Here is a 19964-nt window from a genome sequence, read left to right on the forward strand (position 1 = left end):
ATGGACCAGCATTACAGCTCTTGGATGGATCAGTGTTACAGCTCCTTGTTACAGCTCAGTTTTATTTAGAAAATAAAGGAAAATACACCCTCAAGGCGTGAGGGCATGATGACCCAAAAGACGCTGAGAGAAGAGAGAGAAATCTCCAGTCTTTTGGCTCCTCTTTTTATGTTTTTTCTCCTACCCCTGGGCCTGTCCTATGTAAATTGGGCTAGCCAGGAGTGCTGTCTGTTCTACCTGAGGTCCTCACTCCAGTCCTCGGACCTTCCTTTGTCCTATTTTCCCAGGCTTTTCCCTTCCTTGTCTTTTAGCCACCACCATTCTGGACTCCTTTTTCCTATTCTAACTACCTAACAATGACAAAATAAGAAACACAAAAGAATGAGAGAATGAGATCAAACACAAAATTTAATATTCCATTTTAAATTTGAAGTTTTGTACACGATGGAATATAGTAAGTATGGATATGTAGCAATATTTAGCCATAGAATAACTTAATACAGCAAAGAAAAATAAAGACATCTTTATAATAAAGGAAGATGAAATTTTTATTCATACAGGCCTCTGATTTGAAAAAGAAATGGCCTGAAAAGATACACAGTATATGTAACAGCAGTTTCTCAACTGGAACTCCTGACACCTGCATGATCATCTACTTGAGTTTAATTTATACAAAATTTAATAGTTATTCCTGATTGTTTCTCAGACTAAATACTTAAAAAGAAATCCTTTGCTTCTAAGGCAATAGAATGAATATCATTCATCTTAGAGGAACTTGAGGGAGTTATCTTAGTTGTTATCTTTGACGAGGAAAAATGTTTTTATTAATGTAATAACTGTGTATGATTGTCATTATCATCATATTAATCACTCGAGTAATGTGTGTTATCTAGGGAACTTCACTTTGAATCTTTAAGTAAATAACCCTTGTCACCCTCAGACGTCTGCTAATATATTCTTCCTTCTTCACTGTTAATATTTCACTGTGTAATTACAGCTCCCAATCCCTGTGCAGCTAATGATGGCAGAGGCCCCTGCTCGCACATGTGTCTGATCAATCATAATAGGAGTGCTGCCTGTGCATGTCCCCACTTGATGAAGCTTTCCTCCAACAAGAAGACCTGCTATGGTAAATTTCTCCCAGATCTTACAGAAACTCCAAAGTGAATCCTCTCAGGTTGTATTAGCATTTGGATTTTCCTCACAGTAGAGCAGGAGAGGTTTTTAATGTCCTTAAAAACCACCATTTGAGGTGGTGCTATTTTCACTCAGTTGATGATTCATCTACTTTGGGAGACACTGACAAATTCTTTAAATATGGGATAGGCTGCACTTTGCTGCTTATTATCTTATTCACTTTTTTTCTTGCTACTTTCTTATTTGGTGTGTTAGCAGAGTTTATCTCTACAGAACAGGGAGATTTGTAAGTGAAAGTGCATTATCAAAAAATGATGATGTAGGTAACCTGCATATCAAAGATGTACGTAACAGCTTTAATCTCCTTCTGCTCTCCTTAAGTTACTTCAGCATCATTTTACAGGGGATTATCAACTTGAAGGGAGAAAATATGAAGTAAAATATACAATTTGGGAAGATTTGTAAAAAAACCCTTAAACAGCATATTTAAACCAAAAATTGATACTAAAATTTGTGAGTGAAAATCAGACTGTGCTTTGTTTTATTAGTAATTTTTGTTGATTTGCAAAACAATTACTTTGAAGGGTCAATAAAAGTGTATTCATCAATTTTTAACTCAGGGATTTAGGTACTCTTGGCTTTAACTAATTTTTCACAATAATAACATATCTCAAATATCAACTATAACCCCAAAGGAGAAAAATAAGAGAACAAAATATCTGTGACTCCTCTTTCTATTAAATCTACTAATATTTTACAAACTCGGTGCAAGAAAGGTGCCTAGTTAAGTAGAAATAATAGAATGCCTCACAATGTTAGTTACTACAGATTCACAAAAATTTACAGTATGTTATGCTTTAACATTAGCTTAATTTTGATAGGGAAAACATGAACATGACTTTTAAAAGCAATGTTCAACCTCATTTTATTCAAAGATCATATAGAGAAAAGTGTTCTTAGATTCCTTCAAAAAGCATTTACTACACTGTAATATTGTTATGATTATAAACAAAGACAAATGTGGCTGTGTGAGATTTGTAAAGTTCATGTCTTTTAACAAGTTTGCTTGAAATTCTAAGATCAGATCAATTACTGACAATTTCTTGGCATTACGAAAAATGACTTAAGGATTTTAACTTATTTTTATATTTTTATCAAATCTTGGTCATGTTTTTCATATGCAAAAAACCTATTAAATCATCCACGAATGTTTAGAATTTCTAGGCTGCTTCAAACTTGCCAAGCTTATAAAGAAAAACACATTTCTGTTTCATTTCTAGAAATGAAGAAATTTCTTCTATATGCAAGACGTTCTGAAATCAGAGGAGTGGATATTGATAATCCATATTTTAACTTTATCACGGCCTTTACAGTCCCTGATATTGATGATGTTACTGTGATAGACTTCGATGCTTCTGAAGAACGTCTATACTGGACAGACATTAAGACACAAACCATTAAACGGGCTTTTATTAATGGAACTGGATTAGAAACTGTGATTTCAAGAGGTAAAAGATTTCTACTATACAGCTTTAAAAATGTTTGTTATTTAGTCTGTAATAATTGTGTCTCTTTTGTGTTCTTTTTCTATTATCCAATTCTATGTTGTTAATTAATAGTTGGAATTGATTCAGTGATTTAATAATATGCTGTATTCTAACAATTGTCGAATGCTATAATTACATTGAATATAGTCATCTGATAACTAGAAACTTATCAAGAAGAAACAAATTCAGAATGGATGTTGAAATTAACAGATTTCTAAGTAAACATTTCTAAGTAAAAAGAAGACTCCTTTTGGCTGTTGAGGGTGTAGTTGTATTTGCCAAATGAATATAGGATATTGGTAAAGACTGTTCGCTCTGATTCAGGCTTATTATCAACTTCTTTTTGCATCTATTTTTACAGAACTAGACTAAACAAATAAGAGAAAAAACGTGTTCCTGTCCTCCTCCTGACCCAGCAGGTTGAATCATAAGTTTTCAGTAATGTTGAATTAACAACCTTTAATTAATTTTATTTTAAAAATTAAAAACCTTAAAAAGAGAAAAAAGTAAACTTTCCAAAAGTAGAAAATACAGCTGAAATGAGACATACATATAAATGCAGTGGTTGAACTCTGAATGGTTAGCATGAATTATCCTCATTTTTGTTCTAATTTTGGTATAATGTGATTTCTGGGTCAGTTATTGTTTTATTGAGTGAATCTTAGTTGAGTACCTGCTGTTTGCCATGACTTGCAGAATCAAACAAGACACACTTTTTCTTCAGTCTCATTCTCCTTACAAAGACATTACTTTACCAACAAAGTTCTGTCTAGTTAAACCTATGGTTTTCCCAGTAGTCATGTATGGATGTGAGAGGTAGATTATAAAGAAATTTGAGCACTGAAGAATTGATGGTTTTGAACTGTGGTGTTAGAGAAGACTTTGAGAGTCCCTTGGACTGCAAGGAAATCCAACCAGTCCATCCTAAGGGAAATCAGTTATGAATATTCTTTGGAAGGACTGATGCTGAAACTGAAGCTCCAATACTTTGGCCACCTGATGAGAAGAGCTGACTCATTTGAAAAGACCCTGATGCTGGGAAAGATTGAAGGTGGGAGGAGAAGGGGACGACAGAGGATTAGATGGTTGGATGTCATCAATGACTCAATGGACATGAGTTTGAGTAAACTCTGGGAGTTGGTGATGGAAGGGAGGCCTGGCGTGCTGAAGCCCATGGGGTCACAGAGTCAGACACAACTGAGCGACTGAGAAACTGAACTAACTAATTATCCTCCTTGAAGCGTGATTTGAAGGAAGGTGGAGGAAGGCATTTCCAGGTGGCTCAGTGGTAAAGAGCCACCTAGAAATGCCATTGCAGAAGATTCATGAGATGGGGGTTTAATCCCTAGGTTGGGAGGGTCCCCTAGAGAAGGAAATGACAACCCTGTCCAGTATTTTTGCCTGGAAAATCCCATGGACAGAGGAGCCTGGCAGCTATAATCCATAGGGTTGCAAAGAGTTAGTCACGATTGAGCATACATGCATGAATGGAGAAAGGCATAATCAGTGATTCAAACAGATATATCTAATTCCTTTGCCTTGAAAAATACTGAAAATTTAAAAATCAGACGTTATTTGAGCAATGGTTAACTTCTTAATGAAAACAATAAAAGTACAGGTTTTAAATTTAGCTGTTTTTTAACAGTTTCCATATATACTACTAGAAGACTGGCTTGAGTACCACTAGTAGATCTGAGAGTATTTGAGCACTCAAGTATTCTCATATTTATGCTAGCTTTTTACCCATCTCAAGTTAATACTGTTAATTAAACTTGAATGTATTGGTTATAAGCTTATTCAAATATTTATTTCAAAGGTTCTATACGAGAAGGAAAAAAAGCTAATGCAATTTTTTTTTCAGGACTTTTCTTAGGGGCAAAGGAAAAAAATAATTATTGTTAGACTAGATTTTAAAAGACTATCTGGTTAATGACCATGAAAAGCCTTGAGAGAACTGTTAAAGCATGCAAGGTGCTCCCAAGACTGACTGATAGCTCAGTGGTCTTCTCACAAGAAGTTCATCAAAATCTAATAGAAAATTGTTCACATATTTTATCAGGAATGTTAAGTACTTTCCAAAGGCTCTATGAATTGTAAAAAGTAAAGATGTTTTTACCTCAAAAAAAAAAAAATATGGGGGAACAATTTTCTGTCTCTAAGTATAAAGTGATAGCTAGTAGCAATTTGGTGAGTTATCTTGAGAAAATCACAATTATCTCCATTTAGCAGACTCTACAATTATTAACCACAAATTGAGCAATAATATTTTCTTACTAATAATAGATATACACATTAGGAACAATAATTATTAATTCAATCATTTTGAAAAATATTGGAATGTGTTCTTATATGATAAGAAATTGAAGGAGGTCCAGTATAGACTGAATAGTATGAAGTACAGAAGAGGGAGTTATATATCTAAAAAATAATAATAATAATCAGAACCAAATCATACCAGCCTATGTGGGATAAATTGTTTATTTCTATGTTAATACTGAAAATAATGAGAACTGAGGACATGTTTTAAGGAGAGTATGACCACATGATTAGTTTTACTTGGAAAAATCACTCTAGATATTATTCTTACTAGAGAGTTGAAGAGATCTAGGGTGAAGCTAGATGAGCAGTGAACTCTGGGAAATAAGTTTGCTATAGTGGTTTTAGGAAAAGGCAATGGAAGCCTGGAAAGGGTGGAAACAAAAAAACAGTGGAATGTGGAAAAATTTTTGAGATTACAAAGAGTAAATCCTTGAAATAATTGAATATGAAGATTGAGGAACACGCATGGTCAAGGACAACTACTTAGTCTCTGGCTACCGGGCAAGTTGAACAGGGTTGCCTTTCCCTTTCTTCATGAATGAAACTTTATTAGAGGTTGATATGTCCTTCCATAAGAAGAGAATCTTTAGATAACCTTTTGGTAGTTCAACTTCTGAACTCATCAAACTATCTCAAATCCTGCCAGTAATTGTACTTTATTTTGTCCTTTTATCTTTTTGATTCCATGCAATTAAATTTTGGCCATTCTCTTATCTCTTATACTGTTGGCCTCTGTTTTCTCACTTCATTATCCTTCATCTACTGGAATTTTTCTTGCGACATTCTTCTTACCTTTCTCAGCCCAAGTCTAACGTCAAACCACCTTCAAAAATCAGGACCCCATCTATCCATTGCCCCAAGCACTCCCCATTTTTCTTCCAGTTAGACCGTTTTCTGATGAAAACACTGAGGCTCTTTGGATCAAGATTTTATGAAGGGGATTAAAAATAGTTTGTCTGCTTTATCATTCTCTATATCCTGAAACACTAAGCTATTCCTTATGTATTACCCATGTTAGCTCTTATTTATAGTCAGTTGTAGCAGATAATAGCAGATAATTTTGTTAACAGATAAACATAATATATGACTATAGACACATTCATTGTATTCATTATTTATTTATAAGTTAATATATATATTTAACAATAACCAAGATGTAATTTTATTCTTAAAAAATAAATGATTAACAATTCTTGGCAAAAGGGTTTCTAGTTACCTGCAACCCTACTTTCTGGTGGCAGTTAATTCTTATACTTGAGTCACTGCTTGGCCTAAATGTTTTCAGTTATTCTTGCTCTCAAGGTTTATTTTTCTGACATGTATATAATAATAGGTGTCATTAATGTGACAAATACCATGACCTCAATTAATCTTTGAGAACCTATTGTTAAGAATTATTTCTATTCTGCAGGTAAGAAAACTGACATTCACAGAAACTAAAGCTTAGTGTCTAAACCAAAGAGAGGAAATGATAAATTCTTACTTAGGATTGTATGTTTAGAGCTCCTATCAGCCTTACTGCTGATAATAGGACTTGGGACTTCATTTCAATACGCTGGGTGTTATCCTTTTAATATAGCCCCAGAAGCTCAGTTGCATATCTTGAGTACTCCTGTACTGCCTCAGTTCAGTTCAGTTCAGTTGATCAGTAGTGTCTGACTCTGCAACCCCATGGTCTGCAGCATGCCAGGCCTCACTGTCCATCACCAAATCCCGGAGCTTACTCAAACTCATGTCCATTGAGTCAGTGATGCCATCCAACCATCTCATCCTCTGTCATCCCCTTCTCCTCTCACCTTCACTTTCCAAGCATCAGGGTCTTCTCAAATGAGTAGGCTCTTCTCATCAGGTGGGTAAAGTATTGGAGTTTAAGCTTTAGCATAAGTTCTTCCAATGAATATTCAGGACTGATTTCCTTGAGGATGGATTGGTTGGATCTACTTGCAGTCCAAGGGACTCTCAAGAGTCTTCTCCAACAACACAGTTCAAAAGCATCAATTCTTCAGTGCTCAGTTTTCTTTATAGTCCAACTCTCACATCCATACATGACTACTGGAAAAACCATAGCTTTGACTATGTAATGTCTCTGTTTTTAATATCCTGTCCAGATTGGTCATAACTTTTCTTCCAAGGAGTAAGCACCTTTTAATTTCATGGCTGCAGTCACCATCTACAGTGATTTTGGAGCCCCAAAAAATAAAGTCAGGCACTGTTTCCCCATCTATTTGCCGTGAAGTAATGGGACCAGATGCCATGATCTTAGTTTTCTGAGTATTGAGTTTTAAGCCAACTTTTCTACTCTCCACTTTCACTTTCATCAAGAGGCTCTTTAGTTCTTCACCTTCTCCCATAAGGGTGGCGTCATCTGCACATCTGAGGTTATTGAAATTTCTCCCGGCAATCTTGATTCCAGCTTGTACTTCTTCCAGCTGAGTATTTCTCATGATGTACTCTGCATATTTTAAATAAGCAAGGTGACGATATACAGCCATAACATACTCCTCTCCTGATTTGGAACCAGTCTGTTGTTCCATGTCCAGTTCTAACGGTTGCTTCCTGATCTGCATACAGATTTCTCAAGAGGCAGATCAGATGGTCTGTTATTCGCATCTCTTCAAGAATTTTCCACAGTTTGTTGTGATCCACGCAGTCAAAGACTTTGGTACTGCCTAGAATTATACCTTATAGAATAATAGGGTGCCCCCAAAAAACTATGAAGTATTGCTTATGATTAACAGAGTAATCAGGGCTGAAGGAGATCAGCCCTGGGATTTCTTTGCAGAGAATAATGCTGAAGCTGAAACTCCAGTACTTTGGCCACCTCATGTAAAGACTTGACTCACTGGAAAAGACTGATGCTGGGAGAGATTGGGGGTAGAAGGAGAAGGGGACAACAGAGGATGAGATGGCTGGATGGCATCACTGACTCAATGGACGTGAGTCTGAGTGAACTCCAGGAGTTGGTGATGGACAGGGAGGCCTGGCGTGCTGTGATTCATGGGGTCACAAAGAGTCGGACACAACTGAGCAACAACTGAACTGAACTGAACAGAGCAACAAAAAAGAAAATTACCTTAAAGTTCCTGATATAAGCCAGGAGTAACATAGTTGAGTTTTCGTACTTGTATCTATGCAGATTTTATTTCATCTATCGTTTATTCCTCAAACAATGCTTGAAAAGTAAGCATTACTTTCTATTTTTAAATATGAAGAAGCATTTTGTTCAGGGTGACTATACTAGGAAATAGTAGAGCTTCGTCTATCCAAGTTTGGATTTAGGCCTTTTGACTCCAAAGCTATCCTCTTTTATTCCCTAAATGTCTTTTTTTTTTTTTTTTTTAACACATGAAGGACCTCAGAAAGGTAGAGAGAAGAAGTTTTACTGCAGTCAAACGATTTGTGCACAATATCTTTTCCAGTGCTCACTAAATATTCACTCAGTATACTCTGCAGAGTTCATCTAGCCAGTACCTGGAAGAAGGATAGGATTTATTTTACCCTCTCATCAAGGCTTTTATTGATTATTCTAAAACATAAGGAAACACTTAGACAATATGTTGACAATCTTATGAAACTCCAGGTCACCATCGATAGAATCCCATTTTTTTTTTTAAATTGTAAAAGATTCCCATTGTATCTTATTATTCTAGGACAAAGTATACATTCTTCTTCTTTGAAAAATTTAAGACTGAACTTTGAGCAAGCACAAATGCTTGAGCAAAGTATTTTTTTTAGTACTAGTCATCTACTATATGAATAAACTGACTAGTCATATACTACCTGAATAAACTGAACTGTTAGGCTGAGTTTGCTGCTGCTGCTGCTGCTAAGTTGCTTCAGTCGTGTCCGACTCTGTGCAACCCCATAGACAGCAGCCCACCAGGCTCCCCTGTCCCTGGGATTCTCCAGGCAAGAACACTGGAGTGGGTTGCCATCTCCTTCTCTAATGCATGAAAGTGAAAAGTGAAAGTGAAGTCGCTCAGTCTTAGCAACCCCATGGACTGCAGCCTACCAGGCTCCTCCGCTCATGAGATTTTCCAGGCAAGAGTACTGGAGTGAGGTTGAGTTTAGCAGAAGCTAAAATGGATATAAGAAAGATGAATATAAACTGGAAGTTTATTTCCATAAACAACACTTACTAAAGTAGTTGTTCAGTCGCTCAGTCCTGTCCGACTCTTTGCACCCCCATGGACTGCAGCACACCAGGCTTCCTTGTCCATCATCTCTTGGAGCTTGCTCGAACTCATGTCTATTGAGTTGGTGATATCATCCAACCATCTCATCCTCTGTCATCCCCTTTTTTTCCCACCTTCAATATTCCCAGCATCAAGGTCTTTTCTAATGAGTCAGCTGTCCACATCAGGTAGCTAAAGTACTGGAGCTTCAGCTTCAGGATCAATCCTTACAAAGAATATTCAGAGTTAATTTCCTTTAGGATTGACTCATTTGATCTCCTTGCAGTCCAAGGGACTCTCAAGAGTCTTCTCCAACACCGCAGTTGAAAAGCATTAATTCTTCAACGCTCAGCCTTCTTTATGGTCCAACTTTCACATACATACATGACTACTAAAAACACATAACTTTGACTATACAGACCTTTGTCAACAAAGTAATGTGTCTGCTTTTTAGTACGTTGTCTAGTTTTATCTTAGCCTTTCTTCTAATGAGCACACGTCTTTTAATTTCATAGTTTCAGTCACTATCTGTAGTGATAGTAGGAAATTATATGATGATATGCTTTTTTTAGAGAAGGCAATGGCAACCCACTCTAGTACTCTTGCCTGGAAAATCCCATGGACAGAGGAGCCTGGTGGGCTACAGTCCTTGGGGTCGCGAAGAGTCAGACACAACTGAGTGACTTCACTTTCACTTTTCACTTTCATGCATTGGAGAAGGAAATGGCAACCCACTCCAGTGTTCTTGTCTGCAGAATCCCAGGGATGGTGGAGCCTGGTGGGCTGTCGTCTATGGGGTCGCACAGAGTCGGACATGATAGACGCGACTTAGCAGCAGCAGCAGCATGCTTGTTTTAACTGCAAAAATATAAATCATTTTAAATGCATACCTCTAGATAATATTGCTACTATATAAATTTTATTCCCGATGATACTTTGAATCTAACTGGACCTGTTTCAAAGTACCATTCAGTTCAGTTCAGTTCAGTTCAGTCACTCAGTCATGTCTGACTCTTTCAGTTCGTTTAGTCCCTCAGCCGTGTCTGACTCTTTGCCACCCCATGAATCGCAGAACGCCAGGCCTCCCTGTCCATCACCAACTCCCAGAGTTCACTCAGACTCACGTCCATCGAGTCAGTGATGCCATCCAGCCATCTCATCCTCTGTCGTCCCCTTCTCCTCCTGCCCCCAATCCCTCCCAGCATCAGAGTCTTTTCCAATGAGTCAACTCTTCGCATGAGGTAGCCAAAGTACTGGAGTTTCAGCTTTAGCATCATTCCTTCCAAAGAAATCCCAGGGCTGATCTCCTTTAGAATGGACTGACTGGATCTCCTTGCAGTCCAAGGGACTCTCAAGAGTCTTCTCCAACACCCCAGTTCAAAAGCATCAATTCTTCGGCACTCAGCCTTCTTTACAGTCTAATTCTCACATCCATACATGACCACAGGAAAAATCATAGCCTTGACTAGGCGGACCTTTGTTGGCAAAGTAATGTCCCTGCTTTTGAATATGCTATCTAGGTTGGACATAACTTTCCTTCCAAGGAGTCTTTTAATTTCATGGCTGCAGTCACCATCTGCAGTGATTTTGGAGCCCCCCAAAAATAAAGTCTGACACTGTTTCCACTGTTTCCCCATCTATTTCCCATGAAGTGATGGAACCAGATGCCATGGTCTTAGTTTTCTGAATGTTGACCTTTAAGCCAACTTTTTCACTCCCCACTTTCACTTTCATCAAGAGGCTTTTTAGTTCCTCTTCACTTTCTGCCATAAGGGTGGTGTCATCTGCATATCTGAGGTTTTTGATATTTCTCCCGGCAATCTTGATTCCAGCTTGTGCTTCTTCCAGTCCAGCGTTTCTCATGATGTACTCTGCATAGAAGTTAAATAGACAGGGTGATAATATACAGCCTTGACATACTCCTTTTCCTATTTGGAACCAGTCTGTTGTTCCATGTCCAGTTCTAACCCTTGCTTCCTGACCTGCATACAAATTTCTCAAGAGGCAGGTCAGGTGGTCTGGTATTCCCATCTCTTTCAGAATTTTCCACAGTTTATTGTGATCCACACAGTCCAAGGCTTTGGCATAGTCAATAAAGCAGAAATAGATGTTTTTCTAGAACTCTCTTGCTTTTTCGATGATCCAGCTGATGTTGGCAGTTCAGTCTCTGGTTCCTCTGCCTTTTCTAAAACCAGCTTGAACATCTGGAAGTTCATGGTTCACATATTGCTGAAGCCTGGCTTGGAGAATTTTGAGCATTACTTTACTAGCATGTGAGATGAGTGCAATTGTGCGGTAGTTTGAGCATTCTTTGGCATTGCCTTTCTTTGGGATTGGAATGAAAACTGACCTTTTCCAGTCCTGTGGCCACTGCTGAGTTTTCCAAATTTGCTGGCATATTGAGTGCAGCACTTTCACAACATCATCTTTCAGGATTTGAAATAGCTCCACTGGAATTCCATCACCTCCACTAGCTTTGTTCGTAGTGATGCTTTCTAAGGCCCACCTGACTTCACATTCCATGATGTCTGGGTCTAGCTGAGTGATCACACCATAGTTATTATTTGGGTTGTGAAGATGTTTTTTGTATTGTTCTTCTGTGTACTCTAGTCACCTCTTCTTAATATCTTTTGCTTCTGTTAGTTTCATGCCATTTCTGTCCTTTATTGAGCCCATCTTTGCAGGAAATGTTCCTTGGTATCTCTAATTTTTTTGAAGAGATCTCTAGTCTTCCCCATTCTCTTGCTTTCCTCTATTTCTTTGCACTGATCACTGAGGAAGGCTTTCTTAACTCTCTGTGCTCTTCTTGGAACTCTGCATTCAAATGCATATATCTTTCTTTTCTCCTTTACTTTTCACTTCTCTTCTTTTCACAGCTATTTGTAAGGGCTCTTTAGACAGATGTTCCCCAGCTAAACTTTCTACTTCGATTCAAGGCCTGTTACCAAAATCTAGATCTCACTGTTATTACTGACCTTTTTTTGTTTTTTCTCTGGACTATTTTCCATAATAGCTTTTATTGTCTAAGCATTTTTCTTACTGGGTAAGAAAATAGAGGAAATGAATGAATCCTTAGTACTTACTGACAAAATGGGTGGCAGAAGTGGAAAAAATTTTATATAGAATAACTATGATCATGGCATCTGGTCCCATCACTTCATGGGAAATAGATGAAACAGTGTAAACAGTGTCAGATTTTAGTTTTTTGGGCTCCAAAATCACTGCAGATGGTGATTGTAGCCATGAAATTAAAAGACATTTGCTCCCTGGAAGGAAAGTTATGACCAACCTAGATAGCATATTGAAAAGCAGAGACATTACTTTGCCAACAAAGGTTCATCTAGTCAAGGGTATGTTTTTTCCAGTAGTGATGTATGGATGTGAGAGTTGGACTCTCACAAAGAGAAGAAAGCTGAGCACTGAAGAATTGATGCTTTTGAACTGTGATGTTGGAGAAGACTCTTGAGAATCCCTTGGACTGCAAGGAGATCCAATCAGTCCATCCTAAAGGATACCAGTCATGGGTGTTCATTGGAAGGACTGATGCTGAAGCTGAAACTCCAATATTTTGCCACCTCATGTGAAGAGTTGACACATTGGAAAAGACCCTGATGCTGGGAGGGATTAGGAGCAAGAGGAGAAGGGGATGACAGAGGATGAGATGGCTGGATGGCATCACCAACTTGATGCACATGAGTTTGAGTGAACCCCAGGAGTTGGTAATGGACAGGGAGGCCTGGTGTGTTGCAATTCATGGGGTCCCAAAGATGGGCTCAATAACCGACAGAAATGGTATGCACCTAACAGAATCATTAGATATCAAGAAGAGGTGGCAAGAATACACAGAAGAACTGTACAAAAAAGATCTTCATGACCCAGATAATCACGATGGTGTGATCACTGAGCTAGAGCCAGACATCCTGCAATGTGAAGTCAAGTGGGCCCTAGAAAGCATCACTATGAACAAAGCTAGTGGAGGTGATGGAATTCCAGTGGAGCTATTTCAAATCCTGAAAGATGATGTTATGAAAGTGCTGCACTCAATATGCCAGCAAATTTGGAAAACTCAGCAGTGGCCACAGGACTGGAAAAGGTCAGTTTTCATTCCAATCCCAAAGAAAGGCAATGCCAAAGAATGCTCAAACTACCGCACAATTGCACTCATCTCACATGCTAGTAAAGTAATGCTCAAAATTCTCCAAGCCAGGCTTCAGCAATATGTGAACCGTGAACTTCCAGATGTTCAAGCTGGTTTTAGAAAAGGCAGAGGAACCAGAGACTGAATTGCCAACATCAGCTGGATCATCGAAAAAGCAAGAGAGTTCTAGAAAAACATCTATTTCTGCTTTATTGACTATGCCAAAGCCTTGGACTGTGTGGATCACAATAAACTGTGGAAAATTCTGAAAGAGATGGGAATACCAGACCACCTGACCTGCCTCTTGAGAAATTTGTATGCAGGTCAGGAAGCAAGGGTTAGAACTGGACATGGAACAACAGACTGGTTCCAAATAGGAAAAGGAGTATGTCAAGGCTGTATATTGTCACCCTGCTTATTTAACTTATATGCAGAGTACATCATGAGAAATGCTGGACTGGAAGAAGCACAAGCTGGAATCAAGATTGCCGGGAAAAATATCAAAAACCTCAGATATGCAGATGACACCACCCTTATGGCAGAAAGTAAAGAGGAACTAAAGAGCCTCTTGATGAAAGTGAAAGAGGGTAGTAAAAAAGGTGGCTTAAAGCTCAACATTCAGAAAACTAAGGTCATATAATCCAGTCCTATCACTTCATGGTAAATGGATGGGGAAACAGTGGAAACAGTGTCAGACTCTTTTTGGGGGGCTCCAAAATCACTGCAGATGGTGATTGCAGCCATGAAATTAAAAGGCACTTACTCGTTGGAAGGAAAGTTATAACCAACCTAGACAGCATATTAAAAAGCAGAGACATTACTTTGTCAACAAAGGTCTGTCTAGTCAAGGCTATGGTTTTTCCAGTAATCATGTATGCATGTGAGAATTGGACTATAAAGAAAGCTGAGCACTGAAGAATTGATGTTTTGAACTGTGGTGTTGGAGAAGACTCTTGAGAATCCCTTGGACTGCAAGTAGATCCAACCAGTCCATGCTTAAGGATATCAGTCCTGGCTGTTCATTGGAAGGACTGATGCTGAAGCTGAAACTCCAATATTTTTCCACCTGATGCAAAGAGCTGACTCATTTGAAAAGACCCTGATGCTAGGAAAGATTGAGGGCAGGAGGAGAAGGGGACGACAGAGGATGAGATGGTTGGATGGCATCACCGATTCAATGGACATGAGTTTGGTGATGAACAGGGTGGCCTGGCGTTCTGTGGTTAATGGGGTCGCAAAGAGTCCGATACGACTGAGCAACTGAACTGAACTGAATAGAATTTTAATTTTAAATTTTCATCCATGAAGCCTTTTAGTGGAAGATTGTAGACATCTGTTATTTAAAAAGTACCTATTAGTAAACACAAAGAGCTGAACACACATGTATAAAGAGGAGCAAGTAGTGAATTGTAGATAGATTGTTCTTATAGAAGAGTAAACTAGAAGGTTAATATGATAGCAGAACAGAAGGTCTTACACCGGAGGAGCTTTTTTTGTTTTTCCCCTTTAAATTCAGTGGAAAACTGCTGAAGACTTTTACAGATGGGTATCGGTCAGTCAAACTCTTTTGAAGATGAAGCAGGTATAAACTTGATAACTAGATTGAAAAAGTGAGAAATTATAGACAGGATACACTTAGACAATTATAGAAATGATCCAAATCTGAAATAAAACCTAGGTATAAGAAGATTACAGACAGCAAGAGCGGAAACAGCAGTAATTGAATGTGATGAATGTGAGAGGTAAACTTGACCAAATAATTGGAAAGATATTAGAGACATTGATCCATATGAAAATAAAAAGAGACTTGTTTAAGACTTTTCTCCCTAATCAGCAGTGATTTGTTTCTCTAAGACAGGAATAATGATAAGGTTAGGATATAAAGCATATAAGGATTAGTCAAGAAGTTATGATTCTGCCCCTATGTTCTTAAAAAAAAAAAAGATTTAGAAAACATGGATATGTGTTAAAAGTGAGAAAGCCAAGTGAGTAAGCACTCAGTTTTTCAGAGTTGGAGAGCTGTAAAATGTCCGAGGATGAGCATTAAAGATTCCTAAAGTGTTTGTAATGTTCTTAAGATGTATTATGGATTTATTGATGTTTTCTTAGTTTGTGTACCATCATGTGTTATATATATAATAACATATAGATAGATATATATACACACATACATATATACTTTTATGATCAAAGCTTTTCATAAATGCAACAGAATATTTAATATTTACAGAGTTTCTTTGAGAAAGCTTTTCACAAGTATTACCATTTTGCTTTTTTAAGCTTTGCTTGCAAGAACAGAGAAATACTTGCCAAAAAAACCCACTGCAAATGAGTTTTGACTGGCTGAAGCCATATCTGCCCTCAGAGAGTTATGAATCCCCTCCTCTTTGAATGCACACCTCATTCGGGGCAGAAGGCTTGGTGTCCACTCCCAAGATGCTGGTGTCAGTAAGTCTGCTTCATAGAAAGAAAAAAAAAAAAAAAAGATGAGTCTCACAAGCAGAGAATTGACAACCAGTCCATTTTCATTTAGATTTATCTACATGTTAACCAGTTCGCATGCTTACCTCCATCCCTCTTTCATTTAAGGCCTTCTCTCTGAATTATATCTTTCAATGGATCTTAATTTAATGAGAATTTGTTATTGATATAATATCTGAAAATAGTTTTGTTTAGTCTTCTTTTTATAAAGATAATTTTTAATTGCAGTAAAATATACATAATGTAAATTTATCATCTCAAACCTTCTTAATTGTACAGTTTAGTAGTGTTAAGTACATTCACATTGTGTAACCAATCTCCATAACTCTTTCCATCTTACAAAATGAATCTCACCCCATTAAGAAACAACTTCCCATCCCCCTTCTCATTTTCTAGAAACCACTATTCTATTTCTATGTCTCTGAAACTACTATAGGTACCTCATATAAAAGGAATCATCTAGTACTTACCTTCTTGTGAATGGGTCTTTTCTCTTAGCGTGCTATCTGCAAGTCCATCCATATTGTAGCATGTCAGAATTTCCTTTCTTTTTAAGGCTGAATAATGTTCCATTTTATGTATGTATCCCAATTTGTTTATACATTCAACAGTCAATGGATGTTTGGGTTGTTTCACTTTTTGGCTATTGTGAATAATGCTGCTGTGAACATAGGTGTACAAGTAGCTCTTTGAGACCTTTGCATTCTTTTGGTTATATACCCAGAGGTAGAATGGCTGGATCACATGGTAATTCTAATTTTTTGAGGAACTGCCATACTATTTCCAACAAAGACTGCACCATTTTACGTTCCTATCATCAGCTCACAAGGGTTCCAGTTTCTTCATATTCTTGCCAATATTATTTTCTTCTTCTTCTTCTTTTTTGTTGTTGTTGTTCTTGTTTTTTGTTTGTTAGTTAACTTTCCATTATTAGTAGTTGTCATCCTACTTGTGAATGGCTTCCTTGGTGGCTCAGATGGTGAAGAGTCTGCCTGCAATGCAGGATACCTGGGTTTGACCCCTGGGTTAGGAAGATCCCCTAGATAAAGGAATGACAACCCAATCCAGTATTCTTGCCTGGAGAATTCCTGGACAGAGGAGTTTGGTGGACTACAGTCCATGATATCACAGAGGGTTGGACACGACTGAATGGCTTTCACTTTCAATTAATAGGCGTGAGGTGGAATATACTTGTGCATATGATCACATTTCCTAATGATTAGTGATGTTGAATATCTTTTTGTGTTCTTGTTGGTCATTTCTGTATCTGCTTTAGAGACATGGCTATTGAGTCATTTGTGCATTTTTAAATCAATATTTTGTTGTTGAGATGTAGTTTGGAACATAATGTTGTTGAATACAAATTCAAAGTTTAGTGTCATTTTTTCTCAATCCTTTCCAGATATTATTTTACTATCTTTTCACATCTCTTGAGAATCTCTGTGTTTGTCTAATTTGTCATTCCTTTTTTTTTTTTAACAGAATATATGTTTTCTCTCTAAATGCTTTGAAGTTCTTCTTTTTCCTCATGACTGTTTTTATTTAGCCATCTAAACTTTACTGTACTGGGCCATCTCTTTCATCAGTGCAGGGAGAAAACATCCTCAACTATTGTCTCTGTTATTTTTTCTAGCCTAGTCTCTATGCCTTCCTTCTGAAACTGATTAGATGTGGTAAGTTATTTGTTCTAACTTCCAACTCATCTAATCTTTTTGTTTCTGTTTTCTTTGTCTAACAGTTAACTGTCTTGCAGTTCATCAGATGTCTTGCAGTTCACAAGTTGTCTTGCAGTCACTACTGTCTAACCTGCTGGTTAATCCATCTAAATAATTGTTCTTTTTAATATTGTCAAGTTATTTTGCTTCTCATTTATATACATTTCAAGAAGATTTTTAAAAATAAATTATTGCAAAAAAAAATTATTGTACCTTGCTTATTATTTTTAAGTATTTTTTTTCCTTTAAAATTACCCACTCAATTTTCTTTATGTTACACATAATAATTTAAAACCATGTAGGCTTTGGGAACTTAAACCTACTCTTTATTTTTCTCTTATGTCTTATTCTTTGTGTGTGTTTTAATTTTTCTGATCTATTATGAGAACAAATTCAGTGTAGAAATTGTAAATGCTTGGGTGGAGAAAATTTTTTTCTTCCTTAGAGGATTTGAATTTGCTTCTTTTGGAGAAAAAGGAGTCATTATAAGCAAAGAACCATTCTCCTAGACAAACAATGGATGCATCTCTTGCCCAACCATAGGCCTATGCTTAGATTTTTATCTTTCAAACCCAGAAGAGAGACAGAAAAAATGTTTTATATTTATTTAAAGAATCATACTCCTTTTTAAGCAGGCATATATATATATTGTTTGTTTGTTTGTTTCTTTTTTAACTCACCTGAGGATGTTGACCATTATTATATCTGGGAATTGCACTTGTTTAGCTCTGCTACTTTTTGTTGGTTTAAAGACTGAACACTCTTGCAATGAGCAACTAGTAATCCAGCAATCTCTAGATTTTCATTACAAATTGTTGCCCCTATGGCCTCACCAACCTCTGTATTCCTACTTGGCTTCCTTTATGATTTTATGTAACATACAATTGTGTATTAGCATTTAGATATTTTTCCGTCTGTCTTATGATCTCAACAACACATTTCAAAGTTTTAATTTATCATACATCAGGGAATTTTGTGGTGGTGGAAGAATTTTAGGAATATCTAATCTGTCTTACTTTAAGAAGTGAGAGTCATTAGAAATAGGAAATTGAACTTTCTGAAAAACTTGCTCAGACATCTTGGCTTGACTTGAAAACAGGAGTTGAATCAATTCATTATTTCAGTTTTTTATCAAAAAAACACAAAAATATCATTAAATGTATTGCAGTTGTTATTCTTCCCCTGACCCCTTTATGGTGAACTTACTAGGACATTCCAAAACAATAAGACTTGGGCAGTAATCATGGTCAAAAAAGACATAAGTTTTATTTTAGACATAATGCTGATAATTAGAAGCTCCAAACTAATGGACAGAAGAAGGGTTAGAATAGAAAATGAGAATTAAGATTGCCTGAATATGTTTAGATGTGTACTCCTGAAAATACTCTTGAGGATCTTACATCTGATATTTTTAACTTAGCTCACATATCCTTATAATTATAGTTTGTCCATATTATGAATTCATCAAAAGCTATTTATTTTGAAGGCAATGTTGTGTATGTTTGAGGAGGAGAGCTATAAAAATAAATTAGCAAGGGCCTATCTTCAAGAAGTATATGTGAAAGTAGTAGTATGTTCACATATAATTATCATGTTACATAGAAAAGGATTGACCAGATATAGTCTTATTGAGTTAGATAGATGGAGAAAATCTTTAAGACTGGAACATATAGAATTAATTAGGTTTTTGTGTTTGAAGGGCAATGTTGCCTATCAACTAGACTATTTTGCATGAGATTATAAAAAAATAATAGGTATGAGGTCCAGGTAATTCTATATAGATTGGAAAGATCAAGACAAGTATGGAAATCTCAGAAAATGTCAATATGACTCAAGGGTAAGATAATGGGTCAAAAATGGTGAGAAATAAGGTTGGACAGACAGTTATATTCAGATTATATAGAAAGCCAGGGTAAGGAATTCCAGCATCACTTTGAGTGGTTGGAAGCAATCAAATACCTTGGGACAATTGAAGGTCATGATACAGAGCTCTCTAGTCAGAAAAATAACCTGAAGGCAACTAAATCAACTGCCTGAAAGAGGAAGAAGATTGTATGCTATGCAATATTAAAGCTAGAAATAGATTTGAGAGAGCATGGACCATAGAATTGACCGGGAAAAGACGCTTACTCCTTGGAAGGAAAGTTATGACCAATCTAGATAGCATATTCAAAAGCAGATACATTACTTTACCAACAAAATTTAGTCTAGTCAAGGCTATGGTTTTTCCTGTGGTCATGTACGGATGTGAGAGTTGGACTGTGAAGAAGGCTGAGCACCGAAGAATTGATGCTTTTGAACTGTGGTGTTGGAGAAGACTCTTGAGAGTCCCTTGGACTGCAAGGAGATCCAACCAGTCCATTCTAAAGGAGATCAGCCCTGCGATTTCTTTGGAAGGAACGATGCTAAAGCTGAAACTCCAGTACTTTGGCCACCTCATGCGAAGAGTTGA

General features: G+C 37.0%; 1 protein-coding gene across 1 annotated transcript in view; it reads left to right on the forward strand.

The window, feature by feature from the left end:
- The window catches only part of LRP1B (LDL receptor related protein 1B), a 2167013-nt gene that overhangs the window by 1453274 nt on the left and 693775 nt on the right, over nucleotides 1-19964 (forward strand). Inside the window, exons 28-29 of the mRNA XM_070768349.1 lie at nucleotides 998-1129; nucleotides 2418-2645. Coding sequence (XP_070624450.1) covers nucleotides 998-1129; nucleotides 2418-2645 — 360 coding nt within the window. The remainder of the gene's footprint in view (nucleotides 1-997; nucleotides 1130-2417; nucleotides 2646-19964) is intronic.

The sequence above is a fragment of the Bos indicus genome, chromosome 2 (genome assembly GCF_029378745.1).
Source record: "Bos indicus isolate NIAB-ARS_2022 breed Sahiwal x Tharparkar chromosome 2, NIAB-ARS_B.indTharparkar_mat_pri_1.0, whole genome shotgun sequence".
Classification (NCBI taxonomy): Eukaryota; Metazoa; Chordata; class Mammalia; order Artiodactyla; family Bovidae; genus Bos; species Bos indicus.